Source organism: Sphaerodactylus townsendi, linkage group LG07, assembly GCF_021028975.2.
Source record: "Sphaerodactylus townsendi isolate TG3544 linkage group LG07, MPM_Stown_v2.3, whole genome shotgun sequence".
In the NCBI taxonomy this organism is placed as follows: domain Eukaryota; kingdom Metazoa; phylum Chordata; class Lepidosauria; order Squamata; family Sphaerodactylidae; genus Sphaerodactylus; species Sphaerodactylus townsendi.
In genome coordinates, this window is record NC_059431.1 from 104338642 (window position 1) to 104358598 (window position 19957).

At 43.7% G+C, this 19957-nt stretch overlaps 1 protein-coding gene across 1 annotated transcript in view; it reads left to right on the top strand.

Annotated features, from left to right (window-relative positions):
• The window catches only part of DNAH6 (dynein axonemal heavy chain 6), a 247355-nt gene that overhangs the window by 223223 nt on the left and 4175 nt on the right, over positions 1-19957 (top strand). Inside the window, exons 54-58 of the mRNA XM_048504422.1 lie at positions 2034-2155; positions 5424-5553; positions 10793-10920; positions 15773-15958; positions 17447-17519. Coding sequence (XP_048360379.1) covers positions 2034-2155; positions 5424-5553; positions 10793-10920; positions 15773-15958; positions 17447-17519 — 639 coding nt within the window. The remainder of the gene's footprint in view (positions 1-2033; positions 2156-5423; positions 5554-10792; positions 10921-15772; positions 15959-17446; positions 17520-19957) is intronic.

A 19957-nucleotide genomic window follows, 5' to 3' on the forward strand; every position in this document is an offset into this window, starting at 1 on the left:
ATGAGAAATAGGGACACCCCTTTTGCACGGGGGTCCATAACTTTGGCCCCCCTAAACCAAACTGTACCAAACTTGGAGGGCATCATCAGGACAGTCTTCTGATGATACCCTGAAAATTTGGTGCTGATATGTTTAAAAATGCGCCCCCTGCAGGCCGAAACGTGAAAAAAACACCAAAAAATAAAAACGCAATTCGGCTGGGATTCGGATCTGTTAGGATTCGGACAGCTCAGATTCGGTTCCTGCTCGTCCGAATCCGTCCGAATCAGTGCAGATTCGGTAAAAATTCGGATTTGGACTGTCCGAATCTCCAACCCTAGTAATTGGATTACTTTTTCAAGATTAGTGGCTCCTTAACACTATCAGGTAGAAATTATATCTGCCCAGCTCTTGTAATCTAAGCTAGACAAATCTTCCCTTCTCCATGCCAAGATGGTAGTTGTGCTGTCAATATTTGGAAACTGAACTCCACTAGTCTCTCTTCCATCAGCTGCCAAACTACCTAAAAATGTCCCCGGCAGGGGGGATGGGGGTGGAGCCCTAATAACAGTCTGTCCTGGAGCTGCTTCCTCAGAAATACAGGTTTGGACCAGCAGTTTTGATTTTAGTAGACTTTCATTGGAATTTTAGTAGACTTTCATTGATTTTAGTAGACTTTCATTGGAAACAGACCTGGGGAACTGGTGCTGAGGCTTGCCACTATATAGGAAACCATTAGTCTCTTGCCTTGAAAATCCGACTGGGTCACCATAGGTTGGTTGCAACTTGTTGGCACTTTGCACACACATGGGGTTGAACACCTAATTAGGCACAGCATTTACTGAGCCAGTATCTTTCTCTGAGATGGGCATACCAAATTTTAGGTCAGTTTATGAAAACGCTTTTGACTCTTCCCATTTCAAATGAGGTTTGTTCTATTTAAGCAGTGTACCATGTAAGTGTGTCATCTGTTCTCTTTCCTGAGGCAACAAATAATTCAGTTGTGAGGATGCTTTTCCTACAGAAAAACAAAGGAAAAATTCCGTTTGTATCAAAACATTTCGTTCTTATGAAATACTAGGGTATACAAAAAATACAAATATTACTCTAATTTTTTTTTAAAGTCAACTTGCTATTACTTCAGACAGTCTTACATATATACAACTCCCTTTGGATAAAAAATACAAACCTCAGAGTGTATTTAAAAAGAACGTTTGTTCTGGTACTTTTCTTATTATTTCTAGATCTCCTTAGAATGATGATTCATATGTATTATATGAACAAGCATGGGACATGTAAGAACTCATGGGGGGTGAATCTCATATCTAATTTCTCCCTTTTCCTCCCCACAAGCAGTGTCTATATCTTTTCCCTTTTTTAAATTTATCTCTCACCTACCTACCTTTTTCTGTTTCTCCCTGACAGTCTCTGCCACTTTGTCCCTCCACAGCATTACCTACTCTTCCTCCTTTCTTTATCTCCCTCTCTCTCTTTCTCTACCATCCCGCCATCATATTCACATTAACTGAGGCTTGGAATCCTATCAGTATTGGTTGGGGCTGTTTAGCAACCTCCAAAATGGTCGCCAAGGTTTCATAACACAGGCCTGCGAGAACTCAGTGGGCATTGAACTCTTAAAGCTATAGACCACAGGTGTCAAACTCGCGGCCCTCCAAATGTTATGGACTACAGTTCCCATCACCCCCTGCCAGCATTGTGCTGGCATGGGATGATGGGAACTGTAGTCCATAACATCTGGAGGGCCGCGAGTTTGACACCTATTCTATAGACATTCCTTGTTTTATTTTGGAGCAGTTTTAACTTATCAGGGTTTGGGTGGGTTTTTTGGACTTCAGACTTTTAAAAATTGGAAACCTGAGGCTTCGGCCTCCATCTGTCGATATTTTTGAACTGCACTATAGTGCAGGGTTCAAAATGAATTTTATATGTAGAACTATGCTGTTACGAAAACATCTGCATACATGTAATGCATATACTCTGCCATTTTATGAAAGTAAGATCCTTTTGCTGGTTTTCTTGTTTCTTCATAACAGGTATATATTTCGCCCCGGCAGCTGTTAGCTTGCAAGAATTTAAAGACTATATTGAAAATCTCCCTTTGAGCGACGACCCAGAAATTTTTGGGATGCATGAAAATGCCAATTTATCTTTCCAGGTTTGTGAACTTCCATTTAAAATATAAGTTTTTAGCCAATTGGGTTACATTTTTTAATTTAAAGGAGCAATTCGATTTAATGGTAGTTTGTTGAACAGAAATAACAAGCAGCAATTGCTAAGCAATCCATTCATCCCTGCAAATAGTACTAAAAATTTTCTCTCTCATTTTAAACTGCATTTTAACCAGCTGCATTTTAAGGATGCCATTTGATTTATTCTAAGTCTGCTGTTTGTTAATATTAGTATAATGTTTAACTGCCTACTGACCAAGGGACTTTAAAATTCTGATTAGGGTCAGCGTGGTTTCAAAGGTACACTGACAACCTGCTCAAACTGAATTCATTTATGTTTGTTTTGTACTGGAATTTCCATGAAGAAATCCTAAGCATATTTTGGGTGAACTTTTATTAAAGGTCATGCAAATTTATGTGTGGTAACTGTTCCCACTGGAAGCTAGATTTTCTTACACAAAGTGGAGGCCTATTGTTATTCTGTTAGAGTTGCACAGAGACCCCCATAGTTTGACCTCAGAATAATCTTGTGAATTAATTGATAAATACAGAGACCTACAGTGCAATCATCAACAGAGCTACACCCTTCTAAGTCCATTAGCTTCAATGGAAGAAAGAGGTCACTTTGCTTACAGACATACAACATTAGTCATCCACATGTTGAATCAATACTGTTGCACTAACACAGTGCAGATATTTAAATATTTGGGTGATAGATCTGTGTCACAGGCCCTCCCAGGAAGTTGGGGGGAACTAAAATGGAGGCTGGTTTTCCCCAGGCTCCCTGGAGTCCATTTGGCTATTGCTTGACCCTGAAACATTGGACAGCTATCACCACCTGGCTCTGAGATTGAAGTCAGAGTCTGACAGGTCCACTTCTGTCTCTGTCACTCACATAGGCCGATTATCTACTGCAGTCGCACCAGAAGTGCTTTCACTTTCCCCAGGGACAGCAAGAAACACATATGGGGCAAGAGGAAGCGTGACAAGAAATCTTGCCCTGATGCATTTCTGATCCTACCGCACAGCCCATCACCAGTAAGCAGTCAGCCATAGATACACACACACACACACACACGCACGCACGCACGCACACACACACACACACACACACCCCACACCCACACACACCCACACCCCTCATTCAGTTAAACACACATCCTTGCTGATTCAAATGCTGATCCAGACATAACCCAGTCCTTTTACTCCCTAGCGATCTGGGAACAATACAGGCTCTCTTACCGTAACAAGTTCTAACTTTATTTGGGACTAGCAGACTAAAGGATTAGGGTGAGAACCTGAGATGTAAAAATGTGAATTGGATTGGGAGATCCCCAACCCAACTCAGATTTCATATATGACCTGGTACTCATTTCCCAAAAGGTAAGGGTGGGGATTGGCCCTTCAGCATTCCCTCCCTTCTACCCCACACACCAGGAAAAAAAATGTCTGCAGGCCAAGAGTATTCGTTCTTCTGCTGATTCCAATTGATGATATTAACCAGCAGAAAATCAGGCAAGAAGAACAATATTGGCAACCAATCTTGGAATGCTTCATTGCTTTGCTCAGAGTTCTTGGCAATGCAAAGTTTGGCATTCCATGGAACAATGAAAAAAAGGTGTACTGTGCCAGCAATGGACATTTATGGAAGTGTGTAGAATATTTAGCCTTTTTTGATCCTATCATGAATGAACATTTGTGCAGAGTTCAAGATGAAGAAACAATGGTTCACTGCTTAGGAAAAGATACCCAAGATGAGTTTATACCGCTTCTCACAAAGACGAAAATTTTAGCATGGGCAAATTCAACCAAATATCACTCGGTTATTCTGGACTGCACCCCTGGCATTAGCCATAGTGAACAAATGGCAGTGATTGCACGTTTTGTCAGTGTAATCAAACCAATAGATAATGAGATGAGTGAACCTGAGGTGATGATAAAAGAACATTTCTTGGGATTTGTTCCACTAAAGGAGACCACGGGTGCCTTTATGACAGAAACTCAAGAATCTGTCTGGTCAAGGTTATAATAATAAGAGTAACGTGGAAGGCAAAGAAAATGCTTTGGCCTTGGAATGTCTGTCTTCGTAAACTAAGTATTTCACACCTCAGCGTTCTCACATTCTATGGGAAGAAAGGGGGGAAGGGAACCCAGAGAATTCAAGGGACACAAATATTACTGTACAAGCCAGGATTGCCACAACTGGCTTTCTGCAGCTGAGTACCTGTTGCCAACACAATAAAGACTTCTGATTCAATATCTAGAGTCCACTAATTGATCATTGGTCCAGGACCCAACACCTGCCACCTGATCCTGTTAACCGGAAAGAACAAGGATTGAACCTGGGACTTCCTACATGCGAAACTGATGCTTTGCCCCTGAGCCATGGCCCCACCCCTTCCCCTTTAGCTGATAAGAGGAAGCTATTTCCATCAGAGTAAGCCTTCTTAGCAGGAGAGGGTTGCAGGCTCCAACCGCATGTGCCTTGCTGAGCAGAACTAGGGGTTTTTGTAATGGCAGCACTGCATTTTTGCCCATGGTATAGTATTCTCTATAAACCAGACTTAGGAAGCCATAAGGCGCAAGATTGGCATAGGACCAAAAAGCTTCCCATAAAATGCATATTCTTTAATAAAACTGGCCCTTGAGAATTAGATACAGAAATTCTTATCATCAGTTTTTAAGGTAATTACTTAAAATCATTAAATGTTAACTGTTCTGTTAATATTACAGCCGCATTTAATAATATATGGTAGAAAGTTAATGAACTAAGTTAAAAATATTCAGAGGAACAATTGCCTGTTTCTTCCCCCCGCCAAAAAGAAGCACATTAAAAGCGACTGCTAACTTCGTACGGATTGATGGGACCTATTAACAACTATTTTTGTTCACGCTAACATTTTTATATCGAATCAAGAATAGAAACAAGAGCCAAGATTAATTCTCCTATTGCTGTACTTGCACTTTTAGTAGGGGCAAATTGCTGGTGGGGAGGGGTAAGATTCCAGGCATTTCACATCACTTCTATGATGATACAGAATAGTCTATTACTGACCATAATCCATTCAAAGTTTTCAGAAAGTTTCCCCCCCCCCCCCAAATAAAGTGAAGACGTTTGCATCGTGAAAAAGAAATGTGTAGGAATATACATAAACGTAAGTCATTAATTTGAACAACTCGCCTTAAAAAGCTAATCGGTTCCATGATAAGCTGGAAGCATCGGCTTTTGATTTATGCAGCACCTCTTTATTGCAGCGCAAAGAGACGAATACCTTAATTACTACAATACTTGAAGTACAGCCACGATCAACTGCCCAAGGAACAGGAAAAAGTAATGATGAGATTGTTCAAGAGCTGGCAAGCACAATCCTGTCGAAAATCCCTGGTATGGAAAGCACTGCTAACATACTTTTCTTAATATCACGGGCAGAGAATTACATTTCCTTGATTTCTTTGACAAGGAAATAATCACTGGTTAGAAGTAACAACAATATAGTTACATATATAGAGTTTTCTTTAAACTGTTGGTCTTAATCTGTTGGGCCAGGGCATGGAGTTAGGTCACACCAGCAGAAACACCCCTATCTTTTTGTTTGTTATAATAAAGCAACACTGGCATAAGACTTCAGATAAATCAAACAGGACATTCCACGCAGCATGGGTATAGGAGGCAGTAACAGCTGTGGCAAAGGAAGTTTTCTTCTCTGTAGAGTTGAATCTTGGGACCCTTCCGCGCATGCAGAATAATACACGTTCAATCCATTTTCACAATTGTTTGCAAGTGGATTTTGCTATTCCGCGCAGCTGCAGAGTGCATTGAAAGTAGATTGAAAGTGCACTATTCTGCATGTGTGGAAGGGGCCCTGCTTTGCAAAGCTTTTCAGGAGTCTCCAAACCTTTCAGTACCCAGAGTTGACGGGCCGACCGATGAACAACTGTCTGTAGCAAAGGCTGTTTCCACACGGGCATTAAATGGCGGCCTGGAGACGGTAAAAATGCCGTCTCCAGGCCGCCATTTGCACGGGGGGCGCAGCTGCAACGCAGCCGCGCCACCCTCGAGCCACCCGCCCGGCCTGAAGCCGGCGTTTCCCCAGAGCGCTCTTTTTGGGGAAACGCCGCCGTGAAGCCGCTGCTGAGTGAACGGCCCAGCTTCACGGTGCCTCCCCCACCCGGCACTTACCTCGTCTCCAGGCCTCCAGCACGTCGCCGAGGGGGGCGTGTCCCCAGGCCTCGGGCCAGGGGGGCGTGTCCCCAGGCCCCGGGCCAGGGGGGCATGTCCCCAGGCCTCGGTGACGCGCCGGAGGCCCGGGGACATGCCGGGTCGGCTGGGCGCCGGCGCTCCGTGGCGCCGGCTGCCTGGCTGTTCCCAGGACCGTCCATGCGGACGGTCCCAGCATTGTCGAGTCGGCGTCGGAAACGCCGACCCGGCCGTTTCCGCCTTTGTGCAGAAACGGCCTAAGTTCCTGTTCTCTGCAATGAAATTACAGTCCTGTATATCATTTACTCAGATTGGAAACCCTTGAGATGTTTGAGATACTAGGCTGAATGAAGGATGTAGAGATTTTACGTAGGTAATTAATCCGAGCGCTGACAAAGACTGTCTTATCCATTTGAGGCATCTTTGCAAGATTCTGCGATGATAAAGATGTCTTCCACTTAGGTCACCAGCTCTGAGTTCAAGACTTTTGGGAAGTAGCTATTTTTTTCCCCCTGCTTCTCCATAGCATTGTTGTGCATCTGTGCACCTCCAAGATTTTCCTGTCTTCTCTCCTCCATTTCTCAAACTTATTTTGGTCCAAGGTTTTGGGAAAGGCCAGCCCTTCGGGGGTTGGGCGGTATATAAGATTAAAAAATAAATAAATAAATAAAATAAAAGATCATGATGAAGTTTGGATGCCTACTGCATGAGTGGGTAAATCTGGATTTTCTGGCTTACAGAGCAGCCATTTCCCCTGATATCTGGTTGAACATTTCCTGCCTCCACCCCGGGAAGCTTTTTCTTTCTTTCTTTCTTTCTTTCTTTCTTTCTTTCTTTCTTTCTTTCTTTCTTTCTTTCTTTCTTTCTTTCTTTCTTTCTTTCTTTCTTTCTTTCTTTCTTTCTTTCTTTCTTTCTTTCTTTCTTTCTTTCTTTCTTTCTTTCTTTCTTTCTGTCTGTCTGTCTGTCTGTCTGTCTGTCTGTCTGTCTGTCTGTCTTTTTTTCTTTTTTAATTGGCACTAGAATATAATTATATCAATGCACCATTGTAACAATAGGTGTAGTGGTTCTCTAAATTCCCAGGGTGGGATTCAAATAATTTAACAACTGGTTCCAGTGGTGGGATTCAAATAATTTAACAACTGGTTGTTTACAAGCACCATTTTAACAACTGGTCCGATAGAATGGTGCGAACTGGCTGAATCCCACCACTGGCTCCTTCCCTTGAGGCATTTATCCTGACAAGGATATCCTGGCAATTGGGAAGTGGGAGAAGACAAAGCTAACAATGGCAGACAGGAGAAGAAGAGGGAACAAAGTATTCAATCCGCAGAGAAGATTAGAGCTATAGTGAATAGATGCCTATCATGTCGGAGGGCTCTGTAGGAAATTCATAACAATGGTTCATAAAGCACAGTGTGAACTCTTAATACTGTGCCCTGGACTATGGTGAAGGAATGTTTTGCTGAATTGAGCATTGCAGGTCCCCATTTTTTCTTTTCCTGCTTTACAGTAGCTTATATGTACCCATCCTGTTGCAAACCTGTATGCAGATGTTTGTTGCGCAATTGGGATAATCCCGTGGAAATAAGATAATTTTTCCGAAGCAGAGAGATGTAAGATAGCAAAAAGACTAAATGCCATGAATGCCATGAATGATGCAATATATTTCTATTAACATCACAATTTCTATTAACATCACAATTCTCTCAGCTCACATATTTTGGCAAATATATAAAAGAAATCCAAAGGGCTACCTGAATGTATTCCTTTCCTTTTGATCCCATATTTGTGACATGATATTCCTTGCATATGAGGCGTTTGATGCAAATAGAGTTCTAAGGCAAAACAAACTCAAAGCAAACTGAAAGAAAATAAATATTCCATCAAAACATTCATTTAGTATCTCCAGAAAACAGTGGAGGGCTTTAGTGGAAGTAGGGTGTCTTTTGTTACTTTGACGTGAAATTGGCTTGGGCAGAGAACGCAACAATCTTCTAACTAATTATGACAGTGAAAATCCATTTAGAATACAAGTACTCTACAGCATAAATCATTATGCAGCCGAAACACAAACAGGTCAAGATGAATTACTTACAAGCAGTATTTTCTTTTCTGAATTCTAACCCCAGCGGATCAGTGTTACAAAAACTCTTTGTTAAAACTACAAAGGAATTTTCATTTCTGCTTTTAACAAAATGCTTGAAGAAGTTGGTTACTGAATCAGTTCCAAGATGCCAAACATCTCCCATTTCGATTGTTAAACTACCTTCATATAAGGGAAATTAGTAACCATTTATTGTGGAAGAATAATATCTGGGTTTTAGGGGTGATTACTAAATCCTAATAAGGTTTATGTGCCAGCGTGGTGTTGTGGACTCTCATCTGGAGAACCAGGTTTGATTCCCCACTGTTCCATATGAAGCCTGCCGGGTTACTTTGGTCCAGTCACAGTTCTTTCAGAATTCTCTCAGCTCACATGAAGGCAAGCAATGGCAGATCGCCTCTGAAAAACTCAATTGGGTCCCCATAAATCAACTGTGACTTGAATGGCACTTTCCACCAGAGATAGGACTTAGGATCAAACAGCTAAACGAAACAAACAGGCAATTAAACAAGCAAATAAGGCTACAGCAATGGTGTATTTTCCTAGGGACAAGGGGTACCCCTTGTCTGCGTGCGCCACTCTTCTGGTCACATGGGGGTGCAAAATCAGCCCCCACATGACCAGGAAGACAGCAGCAGGGGGCGGAGCCGGGGTTGAGGGGGCTCAAAGACAACGAGGCAGCAGGACTTTCTGCTGCCTCATCGTCTTCGACTGCCCTGGACCCCACCTAAGTAATTATCGACATGGGCAGGGTCCAGAGTGCCCGGCTCCACACACCCTCGCTGCCTCCCCTGCTAGCTGGGCTTCCAGCCGGCAATCCCTTCTGCCCTCCCCTCCGGGAAGGCCAGAAGAGACTGCCATCCCCAGTTTCAGAGAGCTGCTTTTATAAGCACTGAGGTCGGGGATGGGGATGGGACTTGTGGAGGCTTGCTCATGCCCCAGGGTGTGGCATGGGTGTGGGTCAACCCCCTGAGCCCTGCCCCCGGCCTCAGTGCTTATAAAAGCAGCCCTCCAAGGCTGGGGACGGCTGTCCCTTCTGGCCTCCCCGAAGGCACTGCCAGCTGGGAAGCTGGGGGGGGGAGTTGGAGTGGAGCCCCGCCCCAGGGCATAGGGGGGCATCTGGAAACAATTTGTCTCCGGGCACCATTTACCCCCAGTATGCCTCTGGGCTACAGAACTTCATTCTCATCATGACCTGGTAGACGAATTGTCTTTATGACTGCATCATGCACCAATGCTCAGTGTCTCCTTCTATTTTCTGATGAATTGCACTTTCTACGTACAATCTCTGGGATTCTGATAAGCGTTGGTTGTCATGGGATGTATCCATCCCCCTCCATAAGCTTTCCGTGTACATTTGCACTGAAAAAAACAGAAAGCCTCCCCAAACAGTGGGAGAGGCAATATTAATCAGTAGAATTAATTTATTCATCATGAATTATAACTATGACATTTTAACTGGAGCCTTCCCCCGAGAAGCAGTATTCAGTACAGATGGCAGTGTCACGGACAATTTACATTAATCATTTGAAGCAGGCCTTGTGGTGAAGAACGTCATACCTGTGTTGTTGAGCTGAAAGAAAATATTTTCAATAGTCATAAAATATCTTCTTAATCCAGTAATTCATCAAAAACAAAAAAATCAATTGATGAAAGAAAATCTCTAATCAGTCGCCAGCCCTACTGAATAATGAGTCATCCCTTCTGAACAATACATACACAGAGGATCCCCAATAAAATAATATCAAGTCTATCAGAGACTGTGTAAATGTATTGTTCATTGTTGTATTGTTGTTGTTGTTTATAATCTGTATGTTTTTGTTGATGATTAAGAGTTGTGGTTCCGGTATATAAATGTTTAAATTATTTTAATTAAAATAGATTTGTATAGTTCGCACTAGAGCCAGACAGGTTCTTTTCTTTCCTTTAACAAAATACAGTCTCTGACTCACTATATATATATTTTGACCTTGGGATAGTCATAGTTCTTCGGAGCTCTCTCAGCCTCGCCCACCTCACAGGGTGTTTGTTGTAGGGGGGAAGGGAAAGGAGATTGTAAGCCCCTTTGAGTCTCCTACAGAAGAGAAAGTTGTTGTTGTTGTTGTCGTCGTCGTCGTCGTCTTCGTCGTCGTCTTCTTCTTCTTCTTCTTCTTCTTCTTCTTCTTCTTCTTCTTCTTCTTCTTCTTCTTCTTCTTCTTCTTCTTCTTCTTCTTCTTCTTCTTCTTCGGATAACTAGTTACCAGTCATGGGAATGTTTTCTAATTGTATGACAATGGTATGAACAGACCTTCTTAACAAATTCAAACTATATTTCTGTTGCAGAAAAACTCGATGTGGACACGGCCGCAGAAAGCCTTTTTGTCAAGGATGACAGAGGGCGAGTGGACTCTCTGACAACGGTTCTTGGACAAGAAGTGGATCGCTTTAACAGCCTTCTGAAGTTGTTAAAGGTACAACAATAATTCAGGCAGTTACCCCACCCCACCCCTTGGTCAGCAAAACCGTTGATGTTATTGATTGACCATAGTTGTTTCCAGAAGCTGCTGTGATGGAATCACTGACATATCACAAAAAATGCTCCAAGGAACTTTTGATTTTGGCATGATGCAAGGAATCCCTCAGATGGATATGGCGGAAAGGTGGGGGAATGGGGCTTTTGAGATACGAACAGGACAGTACAGTTAGTGTGACAACCAGCACTCTATTTCACCAAGGCCAATTTTAAAAGAATTCTGTAAAGAAATGTAACAGTCCTCGTAGGCAGTCTTCTTTGCAGAGACTTTCAGTTTACTTATCCAGATAGAAAGGATTCTTCCCATAGGTCTGGTTGACTACAAAACCTGGGAAGATGTTTCTCGGGTTGGGTAATTTATCACCTGACATCTTCGCCCTTCCATACACAGGATATTAAATTCAGATATTCATCAGAAGTAGTCAGATCATATTTTTGGTTCCTTAAATTGTCCCAAACACATTATGACCTGATTTGCTTACTGCTAACCACCCTGCACATTTGTACGCACAAGAGAGGAGAACATGGGAAGACTGAGAGTCTGGAGTGCTCTAACTCCTGCTGGTAAAGCAGCAATCAAACCAGCCAGGTGTCTGGATTAATGCACAGTTGGTTTGGTTGTAATGAATGAATGGCTGATACATATGTGACAGCAGCAAATCACGTGGGACTGGCCATGTGACATATGGTGACCCCATGGGGCTTTCAAGGCAAGAGACATTCTGAGGTGGTTTGCCATTCTCTTCCTCTGCATAGTGATCCTACTATTCCATCCAAACACTAACCAGGAATGACCCTGCTTAACCTCTGAGATTCGACAAGATAAGGCTAGTCTGGGCTATGCATTCCAGGAAACTATAAGCATAGATAGCTTTAAAGGGGGGTTAAACAGTGAGAGGACCATCAATGGGTACTAACCACAGTGGGTGAATAGAGCCTCCACATCCGGAGGCAGCAAACCTGTGAAACCAGTACTGGGAGACTTCAGCAATGGAGGGCCTTGACCTTGATCCCCAGTCTGGCCTCCAGGAAATTGTTGGCTGTTGAGTTTAACAGGATGCTGGACTAGATGGACCACTGGTTTAATCCAGCATCTGATGTAAGTATGTTGGGTGATGCTCTGGCTGTATCTGAAAACACCATGGTACTTACAAGTGTACGCTGAAATTAATTACAGAACTTTTATGCCTCTCCTTGCCTTTGAATTCTTTGTATGATGTCATTGAAGCTTGGCCTGGATTTTAAGGATTCTTCTTACAAATGTCTTTTCTTGCAGAATTTAAGGTCACTTTGCTCTGCACAGCTACAGTGACATAATGAAATGAGATCAGCATACAGATTTTGTGTCAACGGTATTGACAGTCCGAGTTGTCAGCAAGTTGTCATTTAGAACAATTATTCTCTAGTTGTCCTTTAAATGTCTGGGGGGATTAAAACAGGTTTTTTGGGGGGTGGGGGGAACCCAAGGCATCATCAAGAAGAAGAGGAGTTTGGATTTATATCCTGCCTTTCTTTCCTGCAAGGAGTCTCAAGATTCCCAACTCCTTTTTCCTACCTCTCTCCACAGCAGACACTTTATGAGGTGGATGGGGCTGAGAAAGTTTTGAAGAACTGTGACTAGGTCAAGGTTACCCAGCCGGCTTCCTGTGTAGGAGCAGGGAAACAAATCCAGTTCACCAGATAAGAGTTCACTGCTCATGTGGAGCAGTGGGGAATCAAACCTGGTTCTCCAGATTAGAGTCTGCTTTCTCTTAACCACTGCACCATGCTGCTTGTAGCTGCCGCCCTACCTTTGGCTGATTCTGATGCTTTGAGTATTTCATGGCCTGAACATTTCCTATCTGTGACCTGCTTGTAAATAGAGACAGGTGTAAATAGGGATCTGCTTATGTATGAAAGTAGGGACAGGTTGGTCATCTGACAGAACAATCCTAAACAGGTCTACTTCATTTTCATTCATTCAGTTTTCACTCCCAGGGTCAACTTCTCCAGATCACTAACTTCCAGAGTAATTGCCCGAAATGAATGCTATGTGGTCTTATTGCTTACATCCAGTCTGACTTGCTAACTTTTGCCAAGGAATGAAGGGAGAGGTTCTTCGAAGATCTTTGATTAATTAGATTGCGTAAGCTTACATATGACATCTAGGTTTATATAAGATAAGCAGACAGTATTCTTTGAAATAATGAAGAAATGTGATCAAGATGACTTGATCCTCCTTGATCTGAGATTGCAAATGCCTTAGCAGACCAGGTGCTCGGGAGCAGCAGCAGCAGAAGGCCATTGCTTTCACATGCTGCATGTGAGTTCCCAAAGGCATCTGGTGGGCCACTGCGAGTAGCAGAGTGCTGGAATAGATGGACTCTGGTCTGATCCAGCAGGCTCTTTCTTATGTTCTTATGACTCATGAGCCAATGATTCTCATTAAAGCAACACTGCTGTATCTTTGGCTCTCCTTTCTTCCTTCCCCTTTTCTCTTCTCTGTCCTTGTCTTGCCTGCTGCAGGAATGTAGGTGGTACAGTCCTTGAGATGGGACTTGTGTGTGTGTGTGTGTGTGTGTGTGTGTGTGTGTGTGTGTGTGTGTGTGTGTGTGTGGAGGGTTTGCTTATCACAGTGCTAAGCATAAATGGCACGTGCTGGGAGAGCGGTCTCCTTCCGTCGAGTCCAGTTTATTTCTTGGAGTTCTGGTAACGTTGCTTGCAGAGAAGGGCTTTGGGTTTGTCCTTGCATCACTATTGCCAATAAAATTTTACTGAGCTACTGAACGAAAAAAGCCCTTCAGATCTTCCAGATACAATGAAGTGCCCAAGAAGTGTTCCTGCATGGCAGGGGCTTGGACTTAATAGTGGTCTCCTCCAACTTTATGATTCTGAATCACCTGCTTTGGATGCTCATGCCTGCCCCCTGCTCTTGACTTCAACACCAGCCTCTCTTTTCTGAACTCCACAAAGCGTTCATCCTTCAGTCTCCTCATGGCCTCAACCTCCCTAAGTGAGCTGTCCTCTTAAACTTCTCCGCAGCCTGTTTGTTTTTTAATCTGTCCGTTCTTAACCTCTGGATCCTAGTTTTCATTTGATTCCTCCTGCTCAGCAACTCTTTATCACCTGCAAGTTGGAGAATATACGTTTCTTCTACCTGGCTTCTTCCCAGCCCTGTGAATTAAGCGGGGAGCATATATATATCTACTTCAACAGTTGCTGGCTGCAGTGCTTTGCTGCAGAGGCTGTTGGGGAAATGTCACTTTCATAAAATGTAAAAATGTTTTCACAACATTCCCCGCAGTCATAAAGTGGACAATAAGATTTTTTGGCATAGTTGTGTACTGATTTTCTTTCTTTCTGTCTGTCTGTCTGTCTTTCTTTTTCTTTTCTGAAAATTTGGAGAGCGGTTCTAAGGATACCACAGTATTTTTACAGGAATATAATTTTACTGACAGGTAGTTTTCACCCCTATTTCTCAGCCCATTTGGTTGTGTTGTTTGTGATTACGGATCATCTCTAATGCCCATCAGAAAGGGGGCAGTGGGGAATCACTGTCTTCGTTTAAGGTATTTGGGGATGATTTTAAAAAAAGGCTAAGCTTGTAGGTGGACAAAACTGTAACCAGAGACCAGTCCCAAAATGGTGAGTGAGCTTTCAGTTTTCCTAGAGCTCTTCATTAGACTGGGTGTTCTGTGTAAAAAAAATTAACAGGACCCATTGAAGGCTACTGGGATGTGGAAGTAGAAAAAAAATGGCCACTGAAGGTGAGCAGTTCATCAATTATGACTCCTGTATATTTCCTCTAAAACTCATTGTCTTTAGACCTCTGTTTTTGATGGTGGAGATTTACCGTGTGATCCAAGCCCTACTAAAGTCCACTTGGTAAGCAGACTTGTAGGACAGAAGAGGGAAGAGTTATGACTGGAGATTCCCTAGCGCTATGAGTGTTAAAGATTTGTACTATCTGAGACTGTACTATCTGAGACTTTTAAGAAAACAACAACTGAATGGAAAACTCCTGGTGTCCTTTTACCGCAGTGCTATAGAGAGTGTCTTAACCTACTGCATCTGTGTATGGTTCTCCAGTTGCACAGTGGCAGATAGGAAGGCGCTCCACAGTGGCAGATAGGAAGGCGCTCCACTACTGCACAGAGGATTATCGGCTGCCCTCTCCTCTCCTTGGAAGAACTCTATAATTCCCGAAGCCTAAAGAAAGCCCAAAATATTCTGAGAGACCCGTCTCATCCAGCACATTCTCTTTTTGAACTGTTACCATCTGGCAGACGATACAGGTCTATCAAAACTAGGACAAAGAGGCTTAGAGACAGCTTCTACTCTGTGGCTATGCTAAACTCTGGGGCTTCGTGTTGATATGTTTGGGGCTGTGTAGGGATGGGTGGAAGAAGGGGAAAGTGAGGATGGGATATGAATCTGAAATTGTGTGCATCGAGGAATGCTGCTGTAAATTTCGTTGTGCGTGCACAATGACAATAAAATGCTTATGCTTATGCTTAAAACTTAAAGCCTGTGCCTAGGGGTTGCAACCTGGCAGTTGTAAGTGTAGCCCTTTTGTGGGAGATTTGGCAGCAGCCTCAATAACTGGTACACTTCTTTCCGTGGCAACTGCAATTCAGCCCTGTTTCTCCCTTGCCATTAAGTGACTAGGAGCTCCAGGAAAGTGAGGGGGCTCTGGATTTGGTGAGACAGAGGGTGGGACTCTCCTCTACTTTGGCTGTGCATTCCCAGGCAAAGTTGGGCAGGTTTTTCGTTTCTGATTTAACTTTCTGGTTTTTTTATTTTACGTCCAGATCTCACTGGAAACGCTCAACAAAGCCATTGCGGGTTTTGTTGTGATGTCAGAAGAGATGGAGAGGGTGTACCACAGCTTCATGAATAACCAGGTGCCAGCCTTGTGGGCCAATGCTGCCTACCCATCGCTGAAACCCTTGGGAGGATGGGTGAAGGACCTCGTGCTGAGGACGACCTTTGTGGATGTAAGTATACAAATGCTTGTTTGTTAAAGAAGACAGCACGTTCATGCTTCGGGTCCTCCAGAGATCTTTCAGCCACAAAGACTGGGGGCTGCTGGTAGGAAAGACAATAAAAGCAACCCATTCATTGTATTGTGGAAGGCCTTCACGGCTGGATTCCACAGAAGAGAGTCACACTTCCCTCTGTGATACACCTCTGAAGATGCCAGCCACAGATGCTGGCGAAACATTAGGAACAAGATCTACCAGACCACGGCCACACAGCCCGGAAAGCCCACAACAGCCAGCCCATTCATGTTCACTTTTCACATTGAACCCTTCTTCCCGAAGGCATCTAAATAAATGATGCCTGTTTGGTGCTACTGGTATGTGATTGCAGTAACAGAGACACAAAGATATCTGTCCCAAGGAGAATGCAGTCAGAATCTCAACAGGGCAGGGAACAATGGAGCAAGTGGAGAGAGGCAGTGGAAGGGGTCTTGGGAGAGCCAGCATGGCGTAGTTGTGGTTAAGAGCAGGTAGACGCTAATCTGAAGAACCCGGTTTGATTCCCCACTCCTTCATATGAGTGGCAGACTCTTAGTTGGTGAACTGGATTGGTTTTCCCGCTCCTGCACAAGAAGTCTGTTGGGTGACCTTGGGCTAGTCACAGTTCTCTCAGAACTCTCTCAGCCCCACCCACCTCGCAAGGTATCTGTTCCGGGGAGAGGAAGGGAAAGGAGTTTGTAAGCCCTTTTGAGTCCTTACAGGAGAGAAACGTGGGATATAAATCCAAAATCTCCTCCTCCTCCTCCTCCTCTTGCACATGGTTAGATGAGCCCAAGAGCCCAAGTAGGCCCCCAAAGGCTGCTGAGCACTTGTGTGTGTGTATGTGCAAGTGTGTGCATTAAGTACAATCGAGTTCCTTACAACTCACGGTGACCCTAGGAATTAATGTCCTCCAAAATGTCCTAGCATTAACTGCCTTGCTCGGGTCTTGAAATGGAGGGCCGTGGCTTTTTAAATCTTGAATTGTCTCCTGCTTCACTGTTGCACACACCCCCTCACCAAGTTAAGGTGTGCAGCCAAGAGGGGGTTCTGAGCCCCAGGAGGTGCTTTGATTCTGCACCATTCAGATGTTTGGAAATAGGGTGCTGAGCCCCTTCTTCAGAACCTGCTGGCACCAATTTGCTTTTCCGGGTTAGAAGGGAAAGGGGATTCCCAGAATGATGCAGAGGCCCAGCCTTCTCCAGCTGCTGTGTCTTCAGGGAGTTTCTTGGCCATGGAAGAAGTTCTCACAACCGTCATGCTGCATTCAGGGTTTCTGAATTGGGGCCAAAAGTGATTTTTTTAAAAAAAGGCAGTATACCTGTAGTTGGCGGAGTGGAGTCCTGGCCAAACCCAGTTCTAGTTTCCATTGATGCAAATGAAATGGTGCCAGACTTTTCTTTAATAAGTTAAATGGAATGTCATATTCGATACCTAACGTATATCAAACTGTTCTTTTTTTAGTTCTGGCTCAAAAGAGGTCCACCTAAATCATTCTGGATCTCTGGCTTCTTTTTCCCGCAAGGATTTTTGACAGGTAAACATGAACAAAGATGTCATTTGATGTTGAAATATGGAACAGTTGTTGATATTTTCCTAGAGCTAAGAAAGCAGAAATTCTGTATGTGGGTAGGGTCTGCATTTAACTGAAAATGCTGAAAGGGTTGCAGGCAGCAATACAGACGTTAATCCAGAGTCCCATGTCCACGTGAGTGTCACGTTGCCAGGATAATTGATGAAGTTCTGGAAGCGTCAGGGACTCTTTGTCTTTTCTGTGACTGGGGAAGCCCTGCTTCAGTTAAGTGGATTGAATCGCTGAATTGTAGCTGTACTTAATCTTTGTCATTTTGTACCCAGCATGACGCTAACTGACTGAGTCACCTTCCGAGTAACCCTCAAAGAAAAGGAGGCATTTCTTTTATTGGTATATGTGTATATATGAGAGAAAATCTTCATTTGAAATAAAATGGGAGAAGACAAGCAGACGGCCTTCAAACCCATCTTAACCAAACGAGGCTATCGTCATAACCATGCACCACCTTAATTTAGCAGTCATTTGACATGAATATCAGTCGAGTGAAAGGCTTTTGAAATGTGCCAACTATTTCTTTTCTGAAACTGTAATGAGGGTTTCTTCTCAATGTTCCTGTTGCTCAGTTTTCTAGCATAGAAAAGGGTCTGTGATGGGAAGCAAAATAGTGTCCTACAGGGGATGATGGGAACTGTAGTCCACAACATCTGGAGGGCCGCGAGTTTGACACCTATGGACTAAGTGTTTACTTCACCGGAATTCAAGTAATCACTGTTGGAACGTCCTTCTCTTGAAGCAAATGGGGACTATTTGACTCTCATAAAGATGTGGTCACAAGGGACAAGGGCCTTTTTAGTGGCATCACTTCTGTGAAACTCCTTCCCCTCCCCTCTTCTGCTGGTGTTTTCTCAGTTCAGCTGTAGGCTCCAGGTGAAAACACTTCTGTTTTTTGAGACATTTAGTGGTTATTTTTCTTTTTCTTCCCTGCTGGCCTCTACAGACATTTTTTAATGGCTATCTTTTATGCAGTCCCACAGCTGCTTTATTGAGGTTTTTAAAAATCTACATTTTAATTCAAATTATTTGCTGTTTACAAGATCGGGTTGTGTATAAAACAGCTGGATCCTTCTTGGCTTTCTCCTCTTGTCCAGCAGCCATTTTTGACCCCGAGAAAGTCTGAGCCCCTGCGCAGTGTAACGAACAGGGTAATTGGTTAGGAAGCCACAGTGAACAGAAAAGAGAAGGTGATTTTGTCCCTCTCCCCTCCCCACTGCTGCCTCCCCTCCAACAATCTGGGGAGGGACATAGCTGCCTGGGGGCAGGGTAAGTGGGAAATGGCATCAGATCCAACCCATGGGACACATGTTTGTAAAGAGAGAAGTTACTTCAGGCCGTAATGTATCAAAATTAAAAAAGTCGGTTCAAAAAAGTGAAGAGGGCTAGTTCCTCTCTGTGTATATTGAACTATTTAAAATTGTACAAATATTGAATAAAGTATGTAATGTGGACATTGCAAATGAACCAGGGACAAACTCCCATAATGAGATTTTATGTTTCCAACTCCCAGTTGGGGTTTTCTGTTCAGCGGCGTGTGTGTTTAAGCTTAGCGGAGCCGTTCACAAGCCATGCAACCTTATAAAAAAAAGGCTCTGCAAATTATGGAAAATTAAGTCACTGCCTGAAACGTTTGTCAAGAAGTCATTTCATTCTACTCTTTTCCACAGAAAGATTAAAGTAGAATTATATATTTATCTGGCACTTGCTGCCCTTCTTTGTCGTAGAATGTTCCACTTGGGTCCTACTGCTTACTTAGTTTTGCCCCCCCCCTTCACCTTCTGCTGTCCCTTGCTGAGGCAGGGGGCTGGCTGTGGGCATATTTGGCCTTCTGTGGCTGCCTGTTTGCTCCGTCTTGTCCTCCTGCTCCCCCTGCATGCCAAACCTCCCTGCTGCCTCCGCTTCCAACCTCATCGATGAGGCTGCCTGAAGATTCTGCTCCGTGGTGGGTTCCTGCTCTCCCCACCCACTGAGCCTCGCTGCCATTGCTGCTTCCTGCCTTGTCAGCAATGTGGCCTGAGACTCTGTATTCTCCACAGGCTCCTGTTGCCACCACCGGATGAAAATCAAGTGTACCCATGAGAATGTCCAGCAAGCAGTTTCCTTCTTTTCCTTAAGAACACAAGTGTCAAACTCACGGCCCTCCAGATGTTATGGACTACGGTTCCCATAATCCCCTGCCAGGATGATGCTGGCAGGGGATGATGGGAATTGTAGTCCATAACATCTGGAGGGCCGTGAGTTTGACACCTATGCTTAAGAACATAATAAAAGCTCTTGTATCAAAGTGCCATGTTTATATATTCAAGGACTAATAGTTTTGACCAAGGATGAGCTTGACAATGAATTGTAATGCCCGTAGTCATTCATGGCTATTTTCTACTGCACAA